General features: G+C 42.5%; 1 protein-coding gene across 1 annotated transcript in view; it reads right to left on the bottom strand.

The window, feature by feature from the left end:
* Window positions 1-12,540, bottom strand: part of LOC129818822 (integrin alpha-2-like) — a 34,199-nt gene extending 21,659 nt beyond the window's left edge. Inside the window, exons 1-2 of the mRNA XM_055875081.1 lie at window positions 12,274-12,540; window positions 5,471-5,594 (exon numbers count right to left, since the gene is read on the bottom strand). Coding sequence (XP_055731056.1) covers window positions 5,471-5,594; window positions 12,274-12,322 — 173 coding nt within the window. The 5' untranslated portion in view covers window positions 12,323-12,540. The remainder of the gene's footprint in view (window positions 1-5,470; window positions 5,595-12,273) is intronic.
* Window positions 12,541-14,172: the final 1,632 nt, after the last annotated feature.

The following is a 14,172-nucleotide window of genomic DNA, read 5'->3' as shown; positions in this document are numbered from 1 at the left end:
TATTCTGGAAATAGGACTCCTTGTACAAGATTCTGATGGAAGCTCAGCAAAAGTAAGAACAATTTATGATGTTATTTTGTATTTCTGTGGAAAATGTTATTTCTATTCTCCGCCGTTTTGGCGGGCGCTGTCTCGCAATAACGCAAGCTGTTTGTTAAGGTAAAGTTATTTTTAAAAATCTAACACGGTGGTTGCATTAAGAACTAGTGTATCTTTCATTTGCTATACAACATGTATTTTTTAGTAAAGTTTATGATAAGTTCTATGGTCAGATTAGGTGAGTGTCCAAAATAGCTCTTGACATTCTGGGGAAATGTTGCTACATTTTCACAATGTATAACCACGGTTTGCAGCTCTAAATATGCACATTTTCGAACAAAACATAAGTGTATTGTATAACCTGATGTTATCAGACTGTCATCTGATGAAGTTTTTCAAGGTTAGTGATTCATTTTAGATCTTTTGCTGGTTTTTGCGAATGCTATCTATGCGGTGAATAAATGCGGTTGTGTGTTTGGCTATTGTGGTAAGCTAATATAATGCTATATTGTGTTTTCGCTGTAAAACACTTAAAAAATCTGAAATATTGGCTGGATTCACAAGATGTTTATCTTTCATTTGCTGTACACCATGTATTTTTCATAAATGTTTTATGATGAGTATTTAGGTATTTCACGTTGCTCTCTGTAATTATTCTGGCTGCTTTGGTGATATTTTTGATGGTAGCTGCAATGTAAAACTATGATTTATACCTCAAATACGCACATTTTCGAACAAAACATAAATTTATTGTATAACATGTTATAAGACTGTCATCTGAGGAAGTTGTTTCTTGGTTAGTGACTAATTATATCTCTATTTGGTTGGTTTTGTGATAGCTTCCTATGCGGTAGAAACATGGTGAAAATATGCGGTTGAGTCTTTGGCTATTGTGGTTAGCTAATACATTTACATTTAAGTCATTTAGCAGACGCTCTTATCCAGAGCGACTTACAAGTACATACATCCATACTTTTTTTTTGTACTAGAAATACATATTGTGTTTTCGCTGTAAAACATTTAAAAAATCGGAAATGATGGCTGGATTCACAAGATGTTTATCTTCCATTTGCTGTATTGGACTTGTGATTTCATGAAAATGATATTATATGATATCCCTGTCCCGTTAGTCTAGGCTATGCTAGTCAGCTTTTTTGATGAGGACGTTCCCGGATCCGAGATGGGTATCACTGAAATGTTAACCCTGAAGGGCAAAGTACAGTGAAAGGATGTTTTCAGACTCTGCCTGTTGCATGAGAGAGACATAATGATCAGAGCCAGTGCTGTTGGTGGCTCAGGGGCCTCGGGATCCATGGTGTTACTGCCATGTGAGTCAATCAGTCAGGACACACACGGCCACTATATTACACAGCGTGACATCAGACCAGTCACACTCATTATCCTTTCTTGATGACCTAACACCATAGAAAAGCCAAGCCCACATCACTGAGGAAAGCCCCACCTTGCTAGACTACTTCTATTTTCTGTAACCTTTATTTAATTAGGCAAGTCAGTTGAGAACAAATTCTTATTTACAATGACGGCCTAGGAAGAGTGGGTTAACTGCCTTGTTCAGGGGCAGAATGACAGATTTGTATCTTGTCAGCTCGGGGATTCGATCTAGCAACCTTTCGGTTACTGGCCCAACGCTCTAACCACTAGGCTAGCTGCTGCCGACTACAGCGTGAACAGAGAGACCACTCAGCAGTTGATCTGTAAACAATTTAATATTCTGCTGGCTTTGAATCTTCAGTCATGACTGAAATTATCGGTACCCTTGATAAAGGAGAGCAAAAAAGACAGTGTAAAATAAATGACATAATTACTGAGCTTTATAAAACGGGTCGTTTGGATAATGGATGCTGATTGGTTGATAGTTACAGCACCACAATCTCCGCATTCCATGTGTAATGCCTCAAATCAAATCGAATCAAATTGTATTGATCACATACGCATGGTTAGCAGATGTTAATGCGAGTGTAGCGAAATGCTTGTGCTTCTAGTTCCAACCGTGCAGTAATATCTAACAAGTAATCTAACAATTTCACAACAACTACCTTATACACACAAGTGTAAAGGAATGAATAAGAAAATGTACATATAAATATATGGATGAGCTATGGCCGGCACAGGCAAGATGCAGTAGATGGTATAAGCTATGGGCAATAGCTTGTAATCATCGATCCTCTATTATAGCTAGCTACCTGCCAATGATTTGTTTAGCATAGTAACGTGGAATGAACAGAATGACCGACTGGGTCAAAACATGAGAATAGAACTAACGACCAGCCTGTTTGGTTACCAACTTCAGAACCTCAGAACTAACAACTGGATTTTCCGCCGGGACTATATTATCTGGTGGAAGGGTGAAATAAAACAAATTTACTCATTAAAATAACATTTTAATAATGTTTTTAATGTCATTAATCTTTATTTATTTTTTTTATTTTTTTTAAATATGTTGGCAACCATTTTATAAAAGCAATAAGGCCCTCGAACCCAGGCATTATCGTGTGATAATAACAGGTTTTAGTCGGGAGATAACACACAATTATCCTGGTTTCTAGTGCCTTATTGCTTAAATACTGCATGCTCCAAAAACATTTAAATTGTAAATATTTTATTAAACAAGTAATAAAAAAATGATCTAAAAATGATCGGCGACCCTGTTTTCAATACTTTGTGGAGTCTCCCCTTGCGAGGATAATTCCACTTAGCCTTTTTCCGTAATGTTTGATTCCTCCATACAGAATCTTTCCAGATCCTTGATATCCTTCGGTCTACGCTTATGAACTGCCCTCTTCAATTCAAACCACAGGTTTTCAATGGGGTCCGAGTCCGGAGACAGAGATGGCAATTACAAAATGCTGATTTCTGTGGCCAATTAACCATTTCTTTGAAGATTTCAATGTGTGTTGGAAGAACCACTTGCAGCCAAGTTTCAGCCTCCTGGCAGAGGCAACCCGATGAATGTCCTTGTACTCTGTATATTTCATGATGTCGTTGACCTTAACAAGGGCCCCAGGACCAGTGGAAGCAAAATAGGCCCATAACATCAAAGATCCACCACCATATTTTACAGTAGGTATGGGGTTATTTTCTGCTTATGCATCCTTCATTCGAGGCCAAACCCACCACTGGTGTGCATATATGAAGAGCTCTATTTTCGTCTTATCTGACCATAGCACCCGGTGCAAATCCAAGTGCCAATGACGTGTAGCAAACTCCAAACATTTACATTTGTGGGTTGCTTTCAATAAAGGCGTATTTTATGGCAACCCTTCCAAATAGCCTATTGGCCTGAAGGTGGCTTCTAATTGAAGATTTGGAGATGTGGCCCTTGATCTTGTCTTTGCCTCCCATGCAGTGAAAGAAACCATCTTTCTCACTGCGCGTCGGGACAAGATACACTTGGGTCAGCGACCAGGCAAGTTTACCACTGTTCCAGTGGTTTTAAACGGCCTCATTTTGCCGTAATAGTGGTAAGCGGTGTATTTGGTTTAGAGTTTTTTGTTGTTGTACCCATTGTCTGGTTTATGAAAGCCAGTCTTTTTTTGCTCATATTTATCAAAAGGGTGCCTATAATTTCAGTCATGACTGTATATCTTTTTGGCCAGGACACAGTGTGTTGGTGTGATATTAAACCTAATAAAGACAGAATAGAAGCCCAAAGCATGACCTCTGCTATCAGTAGTATGCAGGAGAATATGCTCGTCACATAACAGCACTTCCTCGCCATGCTCGTTTCTAAACCACAGATATAAACTTGTATTCCACTGGTTACAGCTGAAGAAACATTTCAGTTCCATTATGAACTTGGTACATGTTTGCCGATGGTTGGCATTCGTGTTTCGGTGTGGTTTCTCTGAATATCCCCAAACGCCCCCACTGACTTTGTGTTAGAGCCAAAGCCCTCACTGCGTGTCGGGACAAGATACACTTGGCTCCGCTACCAGGCAAGTTTACCACTATTCCAGTGGTTTTAAACGGCCTCATTTTGCCGTAATAGTGGTAAGCGGTGTATTTGGTTTAGAGTGTTTTGTTGTTGTACCCATTGTCTGGTTTATGAAAGTCAACAACCATTAGTCTCTTTTAATTTGTGACTTCGACGCCTTTTCCCATGGTGATGGATGACAACTAAAGAAACATTATGAACTTGGTACACGCTTGCCAATGGTTGGCATTCATGTTTCGGTGTGGTTTCTCTGAATATCCCAAAACTCCCAAAACTCTCCCATTGACTTTGTGTTAGAGCCAAAGCCCACATTCCGAGACAGGAGGCAGCCAATTAGACAAAGTGAGTGAACTTTCACCTGGCCATCTCTGTGATGTCATACACTCTGGCTTTCAATGCAACAAGGCACCTCTTTTCTCTGGGGTTAAGAGGCCTTTATGCCTCTAATTTCAAATGGGGTAACTGTCAAGATTACAAATGACGAAACCGTAAACCTCTTTCCACTGTCATTTTGTCAAAACCTAGTCTCGTCCACCAGCCAGCTCTCTTCCTGTTGAGTCAGTCCGGGGACGAGGTTAGTCAAAACCACATTCAATTGAAGTCCACTTAAGTCATTGACACAATTATACAACCCACCATCATCCTAAGTGGTGGACATCTACTTATTTGTGTTTCTCAATCATTTCCCTCCCTCAAACCTCAAGTTAAATGTTTATCTAGTCTTGTGGAGACATAACAGCATCTTCAGGGCCCTTTCCTTTATTACCAATGTTTCCATCCACACATAGATAACATGCCATAGGTTAACCCAGGCTCAGTCTCCATGTTTGTTTATGACGGGAATGAAAGGAAGGCAGTTAGGTCCCTGGAGAGATGTATTCAAAAGGAACATGTCTCCTCTGAGATCTCCCGGATGCAGACAGACGGCACTACGGACTACAGGAAGTGTGTGTGTGCGAGCGAGACGTGAACCCAAGAACCCTGTCTGTGATGTCTGCTCTGTGGTGATCAGCAGTATTACTCTATAATGTGAGTGTGTGGGCATGTGTGTGTGTGTGTGTGTGTGTGCGTGCGTGTATGTATGTGCCAGTATACTGTTTGAAGTGCCTGGATCTTGCTCCGTTGCCAACCCTGCTGAGGGTCATGTGACCTACTGTAAGAACAGGAACAGCATTAGCTTGAGAAAACGGATGCTCACAGCATGGGTTCCAAATCCAGCAGCTACACCACAGTTCTGGATCTCTCAGACCCAAACGAAGCTAGGGCCTGTGTTAGCTCTCCTGGCCTCTATACTGTGTGTGAGAGTGATTGGACACAGTACTACTGTCGTAACTGCACATAAGCCCAGCGTAGTACACGTGTGCGTCTGTGACTGTGCTGAGATGCTGCTCTGACCATGTCAGAACGTGACCCTTTCTACCACTCTGTACTGCTTCTGTACGGCGGCCTGTGCATGACTCAGTAGTCTAGTCTCACCATTTCCCTTGGTGATTTCGGAACTGTTTCACAGTGTATCCAAACTCCTCTAGGGCAGGTCCAGAGAATACCTTGGCTCCTGCCGTCCCCACATTAAAGGATAGGGATCGGGGGATTCTCCAACCTGCAGAGGGAGAGAGGGAGAGAGGGAGAGAGAAAGAGAGAGAGGAAGAGATCACACTGCTATCGTAAATAACACTCTCCTCCACCACAAATATGCTGCGGCAGCGAGGTTCAGGGTTGTGTAAGACGGGGAGATGAATTGAATGACAAAAAAACACCACACCTTCTTCGTCTGTGATATGGGGCTATGAAGTGCTTATCTTTTATGTGTGTGTGTGGGCATGTAAGTGTGTGTGTGTGTGTGTGTTATCCTTGTTCCCAGGATACTACGGTTGTACCAGGAATAACAACAAATTCCTAACACCAACAACAATGCAGTACTATGCAGTGTCGGGTCTTGCGATAGTAAAGATGTCAGAGACATTCAAACACATCCATCAAGGCATGACACCTAAGGCATTCACAGTGAAACATAAAGAAAGTCTTTTTCCACCATGTGAGCTGAAGGTCAAAATATAACGACAATGATAATAATACTCAACTCTGTGTTTAGACGACCTTGCTAGTATTTAATCACAATTCATACATACAGCAGCCCAAAGTACCCTCATTGTTCTATTGTAAGAGCAAGGTAAGAATTTCAACGGCCTTACATTTCCCCAAAGGCACTGAAGATGGATTCAACTCGAGACAGGGATCTGGCTGTGTGTGATCACCAATCTGGACAAGTCGAAGCATGACAATATGTACAGATTACTGGTCTAAGGTTTCAGACATGTCAGTGCAGTGGCTGCTTATAGACGACACACAGTAGCGAGGGGCCTATTGAGATGAGTGTGACTGATATCAAACCACTAGCAAGGCCTTTCAGGACGACCAAACAACAGTCACGTCACCATCCATGAGGTCTATAACAGAGCCTACACTGAACAGAGAGACACTGAGTAAGAATAGAAACATATTTTTTTAACTAACACCCTTGCCTTTCTTGCACTACACTTGTCTTACCAGCACTGACTTGGCTGATCGCTGCTTTATTGAGGAAAGGTTTTACTCACCATGACAGTTGTTGCTCTGGATAAGAGCGTCTGCTAAATGACTAACACCTAAATGTTAGCAATTGACGAGCACGGAAAGAATGAATGGGTTAGAATTGAGCATTTCCCAAGAATACATTTTTCTTACTTGGAGACAGTGACAAAGAATGTGATTGAATGCTACTTTTTACATATGCTGTGTGAGCCACCATGAAGCGCTTTTATAAACTTTATTCCAACCGAGGGGTCTGGGCATTTTATGCTGCAGAAAAACAAAGAGAATTTGCTTAGTAGGGTGGTGAAACCACAATCAGGTTAAGTTCACATACCATACAAGGCCTAACCTAACACAGGCCAGGTGAACTTTACCCTTCAGTTCCGTAATTGCAGCATTTTGCTCCATACTACTAGACAGCTAAGATATGATAGTATAGTTACTTAAGTGTTATCATGGTTCAGTAATGAGTCACATCACATCCAAACACTAAAACAGGGCTGTGAGAGGGCCAAAGGCTCCAAATGACACCATATTCCCTGTGTAGTGCAGTACTTTAGACCAGGCTATTCCCTATGGGTATTCCCTATGGGCCCTGGTCAAAAGTAGTGCACCACATAGGAAATAGGATGACATTTTGGATGCAACCCTTGAGTTTAATCTACCTGTTAGCAAGTGGCGGGCAGATATCTTAGAACAGGATGTGAGGAGGTGAAGATCATCTCATTAATCACACGCGCCAGTTGTGGTCACACTGATGGATCTTTTTTGGTTACTACATGATTTCCATCTGTGTTATTTCATCGTTTTGATGTCTTCACTGTTATTCTACAATGTAGAACATTGTAGAAGTAAAGAAAGAACTCTGGAATGAGTAGGTGTGTCCAAACTTTTGACTGGTACTGTGCACGTATACACAGACCGACCGACTAACAGGCAGAGAGAGAGAGAGAGAGAGAGAGAGAGAGAGAGAGAGAGAGAGAGAGAGAGAGAGAGAGTGAGAGAGAGAGAGTGAGAAAGAAAGATAGAGAGAGAGTGTGGGAGAAAGAAAGAGAGAGAGAGAGAGAGAGAGTGTGAGAAAGAAAGAGAGAGAGAGAGTGTGTGTGAGAAAGAAAGAGAGAGAGAGAGAGAGAGAGAGAGAGAGAGAGAGTGTGAGAAAGAAAGAGAGAGAGAGAGAGAGAATGTGTGAGAAAGAAAGAGAGAGAGAGTGTGTGAGAAAGAAAGAGAGAGAGAGAGAGAGAGTGTGTGTGAGAAAGAAAGAGAGAGAGAGAGATACAGAGAGAGTCCCCACTGGCCCTGTGTAAACCTTGCTGATTCTGTCCCAATGTGGTTCCAGTCGGCTGGGTGCATTGTGTGCAGCAAGCTGGATAACCCACTTTAGATCCCTGCTCTGTGACTGACTGAGCATCTCATTGGACAGTGGCTGGGCAGCGGAGGGCTCTGGTGAATCCATGTCTATTGGGAGTTTATTTGATTTGTTTCGATTTATTAGGATCCCCATTAGCCGACGCCAATGGCAACAGCTAGTCTTACTGGGGTTCGACATATAACGAGAAAGACATTATAGACAAAATACTTTACAATTTGCATACATTGAAACAGATGAACATGTAGTGTGTGTGTGCATCTATCAGTTCCACATACATGTCAGTACATACACACAACAAGTAGGTCACATGAGGGAGAGGCGTTGTGCCGTGAGGTGTTGCTTTATTTGTTTTTTGAAACCAGGTTTGCTGTTCACTTGCGCTACAGTATATAAGATGGAAGGGAGTTCCATGCACTCATGGTTCTGTATAATACTGTACGTTTCCTTGAATTTGTTCTGAACCTGGGGACTGTGAAAAGACCCCTGGTGGCATGTCTGGTGGGGTAAGTGTGTGTGTCAGTGCTCTGTGTAAGTTGACTATGCAAAACATTTGGAATTTGAACACATTAATGTTTCTTATAAAAGCAAGAAGTGACGTAGTCAGTCTTTTCTCAACTCGCCAACAGAGACTGACATGGACAGTATTAATATTAGCCCTCTGATTACATTGAAGATCAAGACGTGCTGCTCTGTTCTTGGCCAGCTGCATCTTAACTTGGTCTTTCTTTGTAGCACTTGACCATATGACTGGACAATAATCAAGATTAGAGTTCGACCGATTAATCGGCATGGCCGATTTCAAGTTTTCATAACAATCGGTAATCTGCCTTTTTGGACGCCAATTATGGCCGATTACATTACAACCCATGAGGAAACTGCGTGGCAGGCTCACCATCTTTTACGCGAGTGCAGCGTCAAAAGGACCTTGTGGCTGCAATGAGCCAAGGTAAGTTGCTAGCTAGCATTAAACTTATCTTATAAAAAACAATCAATCTTCACATAATCACTAGTTAACTATACATGGTTGATGATATTACTAGGTTAACTAGCTTGTCCTGCGTTGCATATAATCAAGGCGGTGCCTGTTAATTTATCATCGAATCACAGCCCAATTCAACTTCGCCAAACGGGTGATGATTTAACAAAAGCGCATTCGCGAAAAAAGCACATTCTTTGCACAAATGTACCTAACCATAAACATCAATGCCTTTCTTAAAATCAATACACAGAAGTATATATTTTTAAACCTGCATATTTAGTTAAAATAAATGCATGTTAGCAGGCAATATTAACTAGGGAAATTGTGTCACTTCTCTTGCGTTCAGTGCAAGCAGAGTCAGGGTATATGCAACAGTTTTGGCCGCCTGGCTCGTTACGAACTGTGTTTCTTCCTAACAAAGACCGTAATTAATTTGTCAGAATTGTACATAATTATGACATAACATTGAAGGTTGTGCAATGTAACAGCAATATTTAGACTTAGGGTTGCCACCCGATCAACAAAATAAGGAATGGTTCCGTATTTCACTGAAAGAATAAACGTTTTGTTTTCTAAATTATAGTTTCCGGATTTGACCATATTAATGACCAAAGGCTCGTATTTCTGCGTGTTTATTATAATTAAGTCTATGATTTGATATTTGATAGAGCAGTCTGACTGAGCGGTGGTAGGCAGCAGCAGGCTCGTAAGCATTCATTCAAACAGCACTTTGCCAGCAGCTCTTAGCAATGCTTGATACACAGCGCTGTTTATGACTTCAAGCCTTATAAACTCCCGTGATTAGGCTGGCAATACTAAGTGCCTATAAGAACATCCAATAGTCAAAGGTATATGAAATACAAATGGTAGAGAGAGAAATAGTCGACGCGTCATAATTCCTATAATAACTACAACCTAAAACTTCTTAACTGGGAATATTGAAGAACTGGGATTATTGAACCACCAGCTTTCACATGTTCTCATGTTCTGAAATGTTAGCTTTTTTACATGGCACATATTGCACTTTTACTTTCTTCTCCAACACTGTGTTTTTGCATTATTTAAATCAAATTGAACATGTTCCATTATTTATTTGAGACTAAATATATTTTATTTATGTATTATATTAAGTTAAAATAAAAGGGTTCATTGTTCATTCAGTATTGTTGTAATTGTCATTATTACAAATATATATAAAAAATTGTCCGATTAATCGGTATTGGCTTTTTTGGGTCCTCCAATAATCGGTATCGGCATTGAAAAATCATAATCGGTCAACCTCTGATCAAGATAGGCTAAAACTAGAGATCATCCTGGTCACGTCAGGTGGTCAGTAAAATCTGTAGTCCCTGAACCAATCGATGCTGTCTTTTCACCATCTCTAACATTTCAAACAGCTGTATGACATGATAGCAAACATGGCTTGTTTTGGGCGGTGAGAACTGCAGTCAGCATCTCTCTGGGGAAAAACAGGGAGGAACCATGCCATACATTAATATATAGTTGCCTAACTATACTTTGAAACTCTTCAGGCAAGAGTCGAAAGAATGAAGAAGGTGGCTTTTAGAATGTTGTTGCAGCTCTTCTACACACCTCCGTCAGAGAAGTCGGTGTGTCCTCCTCCTTCGCACAGCTCATTGTAACCTCATCATGAGGATACACTAAATATACAAAAGTATGTGGACATCCCTTCAAATAAGTGGATTCAGCTATTTGAGCCACACCCCTTCTTGACAGGTATATAAAATCAAGCACACAGCCATGCAATCTCCAAAGACAAACATTGGCAGTAGAATGGCCTTATTGAAGTGACTTTCAACGTGGCACCGTCATAGGATGCCACCTTTCCAACAAGTCAGTTTGTCAAATTTCTGCCCTGCTAGAGCTGCCCCGGTCAACTGTAGGTGCTGTTATTGTGAAGTGGAAACGTCTAGGAGCAACAACAGCTCAGGCGCAAAGTGGTAGGCCACACAAGCTCACAGAACGGGACCGCAGAATGCTGAAAGGGCATAGTGCGTAAAAATCATCTGTCATTGGATGCAACACTCATTACCGAGTTCCAAACTGCCTCTGGAAGCAACGGCAGCACAATAACTGTTTGTTGGGAGCTTCATGAAATGGGTTTCCATGGCCGAGCAGCCACACACAAGCCTAAGATCACCATGCGCAATGCCAAGTGTCGGCTGGAGTGGTGTAAAGCTCACCGCCATTGGACTCTGGAGCAGTGGAAACGGTTTTTCTGGCGTGATGAATCCCGCTTCATAATCTGGCAGTCCGACGAAAGAATCTGGGTTTGGTGGATGCCAGGAGAACGCTACCTGCCCAAATGCGTATTATCAACTGTAAAAATTGGTGGAGGATGAATAATGGTCTGGGGCTGGTTTTCATGGGTTGGTCCCTTAGTTCCAGTGAGGCCCCTTAGTTCTGTAGCAACAGTTTGGGGAAGGCACTTTCCTGTTTCAGCATGACAGTGGCCTCGGGCACAAAGCGAGGTCCATACAGAAATGGTTTGTTGAGATCGGCGTGGAAGAACTTGACTGGTCTGCACAGAGCCCTGACCTCAACCCCATGGAACACCTTTGGGATGAATTGGAACGCCAACTGCGCGCCAGGCCTCACCGCCCAACATCAGTGTCCGACCTCATTAATGCTCGTGGCTGAATGGAAAGCAAGTCGCCGCAGCAATGTTCCAACATCTAGTCGAAAGCCTTCCCAGAAGAGTGGAGGCTGTTATAGCGGCAAAAAGGGGGGACCGACTCCATATTAACACATGATTTTGGAACGAGATGTTCAACGAGCAGATGTTGATGATGTAGTGTATGAGCATGCCTGGCTGACAATAATTTTCATCGCTTCAGGCAACAGAATATCTCTCCGGGTTACCAAACCAGCTCTCACCTGAGAACACATGGAAATGCAATAGAGCCTGGTTTAACCTGCAATAGTGCTGCTTTCTCAACACTCTTGACTGTTCAACTGCAGAAAAAACTCTCTTTCTAAATCTAGCGGATAACTAGTCCTAAAATCACAATACACCGCACTCCAAATAAAGTGTTCAATTCCTGATATCCATAATATCTTAAATATTTTGGTACCCCTCCAGCCTCATCTGTACTGACACGTTTTCAAAGGAATGTCACTGAGAGATTGAAGCAACGTTATCTTGTGCCCAGGTATCTCAGGGGAGCCATGAGAAACATTTGTATACTTTCCATAGATAGCCAACTGGCGTAATCATAGCGTTGATACACTTGCATCAGTAGCCTGTATTGCACTGGAATATCTCTGGCACTTGACACGTATAGCAAAATAACGTTTTCTAATCTTAATCTAAGTCCATAGAAGTGCAAAAGTACTTACACTGGATCAAAAGCAACGTCAAAACAGTCCTCTTTGGATTGAACTCCATCGTTCCAAGAATGAGAAAAAACTAGGTGATGAAAGCGGGCGCCTCTTCGGTCCCCGTGCAGTTTTAACTTCAGCAGACCTCTCACCGTTGTTGAAGTTCAGAACGGGGCGCTCGGGTCGGTTGTCACTAGTTACCACAGCCACAAAGTAAAAAGGGATATCATAAAAATGTATGGGGGAAATAAGCTTTTTGGTCTTAATATAAGGTTGTGGTTAGGCACAAGGTTAGCAGTGTGGTTAAGGTTAGGTTTAACATCAGATTTTTTTTTAGAAGATACATTTTGGAAATAGGCGGGGTTTAGCCATAGTTATGACTTTGTGGCTGTGGTAACTAGTAACGCCCTGATCGGGACGGCAGAGACAACGAGGGTACTGACATTTCAAAGAGTAGCATGAGGACTACGCTTTTATGTGGAGAGAACGACACCAACATGAACAAGCCCATTTTAATATAACTTGTCTGAGTGAAACGGCACCAATGAATTAGGGCCGGCACTAGCCTTTTGGGGGCCCTAAGCAACATTTCTTTCACATTTTCTAAACAGTGGATAAAATGAAGCAATATTGGATTTTCTTTCACAAAACCCCGTTCTAATTTTGTCGACTGTGGTTGAGTCTTTATTTTCTTAGTTACTCGCCATGAAGTTTACTAACAAAGACACATCTCGCGTGATGACTAATATAACACTGCACCTACAACAGTCACACTGTGGGATGTGGTGAGGTACGTGTGGTAACTGTGTGTGAAGTTCTCTGGAACCATTCTATACAGGCAGGAAGTGCTTTATCTGCTTTAGACTCCTTATAAGATCGTCCATTCAAGATAACTACCTGCTGTATACTGTACGTAGGCTGACGTAGGACAACAGCCTATCCCTCAATGTCAGGAAGACCAAGGAGTTGATCGTGGACTACAGGAAACAGGGGGGTAAGCACGCCCCCATCCATTCCCAAAGTTCTAGACCTCAGCTGCATCTGGTAATGAACGGTGTGGCTGTTGAACAAGTTGACGAGACTAAATTACTTGGCGTTACCTTAAATTGTAAATTGTCATGGCCCGAAACGTATTGATTCAATAGTTGTAAAGATGGGGAGAGGTCTGTCTCCAAAAAAGCAGGTCCTGCAGGCTCTAGTTTTGTCTTATCTTGATTATTGTCCAATCGTGCGGTCCAGTGCTGCAAGGAAAGACGTACTAAAGCTGCAGCTGGCCCAGAACAGAGCGGCATGTTTTGCTCTTCGTTGTAATCAAAGGGCTGATATAAGTATTATGCATGCCAGTCTCTCTTGGCTAAGAGTTGAGGAGAGACTGACCGCATCACTTCTTCTTTTTATAAGGAACATTAATGTGTTGAAAAACCCACTGTTGGCCTCCCGGGTGGCGCAGTGGTCTAGGGCACTGCATCGCAGTGCTAACTGCGCCACCAGAGTCTCTGGGTTCGCGCCCAAGCTCTGTCGCAGCCGGCCGCGACCGGGAGGTCCGTGGGGCGACGCACAATTGGCATAGCGTCGTCCGGGTTAGGGAGGGTTTGGCCGGTAGGGATATCCTTGTCTCATCGCGCTCCAGCGACTCCTGTGGCGGGCCGGGCGTAGTGCGCGCTAACCAAGGGGGCCAGGTACACGGTGTTTCCTCCGACACATTGGTGCGGCTGGCTTCTGGTTTGGAGGCGGGCTGTGTTAAGAAGCAGTGCGGCTTGGTTGGGTTGTGTTTCGGAGGACGCATGGCTTTCGACCTTTGTCTCTCCCGAGACCTTACGGGAGTTGTAGCGATGAGACAAGATAGTAATTACTAGCGATTGGATACCACGAAAAATTGGGGAGAAAATGGGATAAAAATTAAAAAAGAAAAAAAAA

This window comes from Salvelinus fontinalis, chromosome 21 (genome assembly GCF_029448725.1).
Source record: "Salvelinus fontinalis isolate EN_2023a chromosome 21, ASM2944872v1, whole genome shotgun sequence".
Taxonomy (NCBI): Eukaryota; Metazoa; Chordata; class Actinopteri; order Salmoniformes; family Salmonidae; genus Salvelinus; species Salvelinus fontinalis.
This window is presented reverse-complemented; position numbering and strand designations above follow the sequence as displayed.